This window comes from Erinaceus europaeus, chromosome 1, assembly GCF_950295315.1.
Source record: "Erinaceus europaeus chromosome 1, mEriEur2.1, whole genome shotgun sequence".
NCBI lineage: Eukaryota > Metazoa > Chordata > Mammalia > Eulipotyphla > Erinaceidae > Erinaceus > Erinaceus europaeus.
In genome coordinates this window covers 96,796,617-96,802,616 of record NC_080162.1, presented here as the reverse complement: position 1 = coordinate 96,802,616, position 6,000 = coordinate 96,796,617, and the positions used below count along the sequence as shown (strand labels likewise).

Genomic DNA, 6,000 nt, shown 5'->3' with positions numbered 1-6,000 from the left:
ATTTAAGTTGTTTCAATACTTTAGCTATTATAAATAAGGTAGCTATAAACATAGGAGTGCATATGTCCTTTCAAATTTGTGTTTCTATGTCCTTTGAGTATATGTTAGGAGTGATATTACTGGGTCATAAGGTATTTCCATCTCTGGATAAGAATCTGTGCATGCCTGATCTCCAGCTCCAGAGATGCATGGAAAGGATTATAGGAGATGATGCTGGGTGATAATTTGTGCCCAGCATGTCACAATAAGCCCCCAGCATGGGCTGGTTCTCTTTCACTGCTTGACAGAACCCAGGACCATGGGGGCTACTGCCAACCCTGTTCTAGAAAGAGCTGAGAGGAACCGAAAGCTCCTGGCCTGTGTCTAGGACTTCCTCCCCGTCACGTGGGGCTTGGCTCTTGTCCCCAGATTTAGGGTCACGCAGCTGCTGTGTCTGCTGAGTGAGGAGATAGAAGCAGATAACCAATATGGACTTGGAAGCCAGCATGCTGAGAGCCGTCCTCATTCTCCTGGGTAAGTGAGGAGTAAGGGAAAAGGAATGAATGCTACTCTTCAGTGGCAGAGGAAGCCTCAGTGAGTAGGACATAGGGGGAGTGTTAACTCACTAAGGTTCACTTCTTCAAGTATAGATTTTTATGCTTTGGACTGATGAATTTTCATACTTTGACTGGAAAGTAACAATACTGTAGTCTTGTGTTTCATTTCAGCTGCAATTTACAGATCCCTCTGGGCCACAGAAAATAGGAAGGGGATTGTGGCAGACAGAACTTTGGTGTTGGGACCTAGACAAATTTAAATTGATGAGTGCAAGTTACTACCTCCCTCACCAAGGTTCTGTGCTACCTCCCCAACCACCCACTCAGCCCCATAACCTTTTTCTTTCTTTCTTTTTTTTTTGCAAACTTACTTGCTTTAGTCACCTATATTCTGCCTATGAGTGAAGCCATTCAGTCATTGTCCTTCACCTCTTTACTTATTTCACTCTGCATAGTCACTTCTGGCTTTAAGTTATGGTTTCATTGTTGTCAAACTGCAACAAGTGTTTTAGACTGTCTAATTATCAGTCTCTGAACCAGCAAACTGTGAGACAATGATGACTGCCTGATAAGGTTGCTTGAGATTAAGTTAAATTTAATGAAGTCAAAGCAAAATATTTATGTAAAATAAGCTAATGTAGCTATGTTGATGCCTCACTGAAGTTAAGTTTAGTCTTATTTAGAATTAGTCTTATTATAGAGCAGGCTTAGTGAATGGAAACATCTTTGAATTTTTTTGTTTGTTTTTTTTGTTTTTGACAGAGACAGGGAGGCAGAGAAAGAGTGAAAGAGATTATAGCACTGAAGTTTCCTCCAGTGTGGTGAGGGCTGGTCTCCTGGGTTGCACACACAGCAAAAGTGTGTGTGCACTATTGGTTAGAGAGATAGCAAATGGTTGTGTAAGACAACTTTCATGCCTGAGGCTCCTAAGTCCCAGGTTCAATCCCTGTACCATTAGCCAAAATTGAGCAGTGCTCTGGTCCCTCTTTCTTCCTTTCTGTATCTCTCTCCCTCTCTCTCATTAAAATAAAACTTTTAAAAAATGATAGTTTAAAAAACCACACTATTGAAGAGAGTTATTTTGCTGATCCCTTGTCACTGTTGTTTTTTTTTTTCTAAGTCACCATTAATTCTATGTTTCATATAAAAGAAAAGAGAGACACATAGATAAAGAATGAAACAAAATATAAGGTCAGAGAAGCAGACAGACAGAAGACACTAAAGAGCTAGTGATCAAGGCACAGAGTGGTTGTTAGAATTATTTGCAGCTAGAGGCAGAGAGAGAACTACATTAATTTTCAGGGCTCCCTTTGTCACCAAAGATATTTCTTAAAAAAGCAACAGGCATCTCTCATATACACAAAGATCCTTTTTTCCAGAACTTGCATTTGCCCAAGTTTGAAGGCAGGCACTCTGTCTTTAGATTTAATCTTTTGTCTCTGGAGCTAAGACTGCATTCTGGATGTGGGTAAAGGGATTTCAGAGCAGTACTCTGAGCTCTACACCAGTCCCAGAGGAGAATAAAGATCTTAGACGCTGGGAGTGAGCGTGACAGATGGACAGTATCTACATCTCTCCAAGTTTACAGGGAAATTCTTCTTCTTCTAGCGTTTGCCCTTCTTCCGTAGCCAGTCAACAGCGTCAGGTTGAAAGCTGTCAGGAGCTGCTTGTTGCTGGCTTTGAAAGTGACTGGGATCCATGTGGATTCAGTCGGCTAGGAAGGATCGTCAGTTTCCCCAATGAATGGGTACTCACGGGATGCACCACGGGAAGGTCGATCCAATGCATCCCAGGGAAATAGGCCAGGGCAGTGGCAGTGAGAGAGGACCAGCAAGTAAGAGGAAAGGGAGAGCAGAGTAGATAATACAGTGAGTGCCCAATAAAGCAGCAGAAGTTCCAACTCTTGTTTCTGACTTAGACTCATCTAGATATCTAAAACGATCTGTCCTAGGGTGGTGGGGAGTTGAATCTAAGAAATTTATTGGAAAAAATGTGCAAATTAATGGCAGTGGAGGTAGCATAATATTTATATGGCATAATATGGTTCTAAGGTGCCAGGATCAGTCCTCTGCACCACCATAAACCAGAACTGCTTAAGGTAAATTTAATTAAGTCAAATCAAAATAATTATGTAAAGTGTGCTCTACAAAAGAAAAAAGAAAGAAGGAAAGAGAGAAAGAGAAAGCTAAAAGACTTATAATTGAGTTTTGTATTATTGTCACAATTTTGAACAAATCATAAGCCACTTACTACCAAAAATAATGCCTCAAAATTTTGCTAAATAGTGCTGTAAGTATGAATAAATATTGAAAATATCTGGATCTGGGGAGATAACATAATGGTTATGAAAAAGCTTTTCATACCTGAGGCACCAAAGGTCTCAAGTTCAGTCCCCATCATGTCCATAACCCAGAGCTGAGCATTGAGTGTACTGGTAAAACTAAACTAAAATAAAATACATATGGTGATTTTTAAAAGGAATTTTATTAGAGGTTTGTATCTTCCTCTTTGAAAAAAATCTGCCATCTAAAATATTTCTGTAGATTCTAATTAAAACCAAAATGACAGCTACCTGTCTCTGTTTCAATTCAGCTGAAAAGTACTCGCTAAAAACTATGTATTATTATAGTCTCCATAATGAAAGAAATACAATATCACTTTAATTACATTCCAGAGCCTAAAACATTCTTCACTGAAAGAGCCAGAGTTACTGAAGAGACAGAGCTTCCCCCCACCCTTAATTTATAATGAAAAGATGGCAGAGGCTAGAGTAAAGAGAATTAAATTCGTTTTTATCTTACAAGTCAGAGTCATCACTTTATTCCTTGGCTCTTAGTCCCTGAGATCTTTGTAAAAATCTTTCCTGACAGCATTTCCCCTGTTCCAGATTCCTGCCAACACAGTGGTTGAGAATCATGTGGTATTTGGATTCCAGTGAGAAAGGATTTTTGATGTATTAGTTTTCTTTTGCTGTGTAACTAATTACCACACATGCAACACAAAGAAGATGAATACATCAGGGTGTCTCCAGAAGTTCCCAAAGGGGGGGAAAAAAAAAGCTGGGACTCCAAGAAGACAAGGAGAAATTTCCTAATAGAAAAAGAATTCGCCTCACAACTTTGGCCCATTTTTAATGGAATTTCTTGCTTTTCTTTTGAATTACTGAATTTTAAGTGTTCTTAATATAGTCTGGATATGTAACTTTGGTCAATATTTTGTGAATATTTTCTCCCAACTCCTAGCTTGATTTTACATCAACTGCACAGAATCTTTCACAGACAAAAAAGTGTGTAATTTTAGTAAGTTGATTTTGCTAATTTTTTTCCTTTGCGGATGATATTTTTGATATGTTTAAGAAGTTGTCATTGAGACCTCCATATGGTAACGTGTGCTCAGCTAAACGTGCCACTGCCCAGTTCCGAGACCTACATATGTAAGGTTTTATATTACATTTTCTTCTCAGTATATTATAGTTTTGTGTATTTTACATTTAAATCTGTAATATTTTAGTTCATTTGTCAATTTAGGTCAAGGTGTGTGTGTGTGTGTGTGTGTGTGTGTGTGTGTGTGTGTATGTGTGTGTGTGTTCAACTGTTCCTGCAGTATTGTGGAGAGATGGCTACCACGTTGGTCCTGGTTCTGGTTCTGTTCAGTGCCATCAGCCACCCAAGAGGGGTCCTGGCCACATCTCCTCCAGAATCAGAGCAGGGGTGAATGTGGGAATGGCAGGAGGTGACAAACGTCTGTCCCAGCTGTCCCCAGGGCTCTCAGAATGGCTGCACACAGGCTGCGCCCAGCTCTTGAGAAACTAAGGTGGAGAGAAGGGCAGCTCTGAGGGAAGGGGGCAGGTGATCCAGGGCAAGCCTTCTGGACACTTCCTTCCCACTACCACTGGTCACAAGGCTGGACTCTGACCCTCACACCTCTTTTTGGCCAGGGGGAAGGAGGTATGGGATGTGTAAGACAAGCACAGGTTACAGACCCTCAAAAGGAGTGTTCTCAGAGACTCAGAGATTTTTTTTTTTTGCTCAGTACATGTCACCCCCTGCCACTATCTCTGGGAGAGAGGATGAGCACCTCCTAAATCTACCTTTCACTCCCTGGTAGGTACAGATCTGTGTTAAGAATAAGCCTATCCTCCCCTTTAAACTTCCCACTGTGACAACTGTGAACATACTGCAATGTTTGATAAAATTTTACTGAAGACTGAAGAGAAAAAGGAGATTACAACACAGAACTGAAAGCCAAATGCTGGTTAAGACCTCTTCAATGCACAAAACAGCTCCTTCATCTGTGTTCCTGATTTAGGACTTCTCTGTCCAACTCTTTTCTCATCCTATTGTGAATGATTTTTTTTATCATCTCTTTCTTCGTAGTGTGGGCTCCCATCTTTCTCAAGTCCCTAACAAAGATAGGTATATTCTCCCTTTTTTATGGTGATGTGACCTCCCTAGGGTCACTAGCTGAATTTTTATCTTGTTATTATTATTATTACTATTGATCACTTCTCCCCAGACACTGTAACACTGTCCACCTACAACATTCAGCATTACCTAAAACTTGTGTTAGATGACAATGGTCTAGGTCTACAGAGGAAGAGCCTACTTGGTGGTTTCTCTAAAGAAAGCAGATACTTGCAGTTGATTTACATAAAGGGAGATTGATCAATAGTAATGAAACTGTCCTTTCTTTATTGACCTGATTTTGTTCAGAAATCAGTTGATAATATGTGTATGAACTAGTTTTAGTTTATCTTTCCTTTCCCATTAATGCATGCCCACTAATAAGGACATATAGTTTTGACTTCTGTAGTTGTATACAACTCAAATTAGTAACCAGATTCCCCATTACATTCTTTTTAAAGAAAAGGTTTTAGCTACTCTAGTTCCTTTATTTTTGCATATGCAAACTTTAGAATGAAAGTTCTTTTCATAGGTATAAAAACCTTTCTGGGACTGTGTTAGTAATCACATTAAATACTGGATCAATTTGTGGGTATTTTGACACCTTTATTGTGCTGATCTTTCCATGAAGTCAGTATGTGTTTCCATTGATTAAGATCTTTTTTGTTTTCTTTTATCGGTGTTGTAGAGTCTTCAATCTATGAGATCTTTAAATGTATTACTATATTCTTGCAAAAATATTTTTTAAATTCACTTTATTGGGGGAGGTGGCTTTTAAGATAGTTGTTTATCTTAGAATTATAGTTTCTAATCTCCCCCTTGCACTTTTTAAGGGGTGATATGTTTTATCTAAGACATCATATTTTTAATGTATGGTTATTCATAATTTCTTTGTATTATTCTGATATCTGCAGTAATAACCATGCTTCATTTTTCAGACTGGTAGTTGATCTCCCTCCCTCCCTCTCTCTCTCTCTCTTTAATTTATCTTTTTTTTTTTTTTTAACCAGAGCACTGTTCAGCTCTGGCTTATGGTGATGCAGGGGATTGAACCTGGGGCT

The 6,000-nt window shown here is 39.1% G+C and overlaps 1 protein-coding gene across 7 annotated transcripts in view; it reads left to right on the top strand.

Moving 5' to 3' along the window:
* The first annotated feature begins 390 nt into the window (after positions 1-390).
* Positions 391-6,000, top strand: part of TMEM273 (transmembrane protein 273) — a 60,148-nt gene continuing 54,538 nt past the window's right edge. For all 7 annotated transcript variants that reach the window (XM_060191434.1, XM_060191412.1, XM_060191425.1 and 4 more), the window contains exon 1: positions 391-513. In XM_060191434.1, the coding sequence (XP_060047417.1) occupies positions 468-513 (46 nt within the window). In that variant the 5' untranslated portion in view covers positions 391-467. The remainder of the gene's footprint in view (positions 514-6,000) is intronic.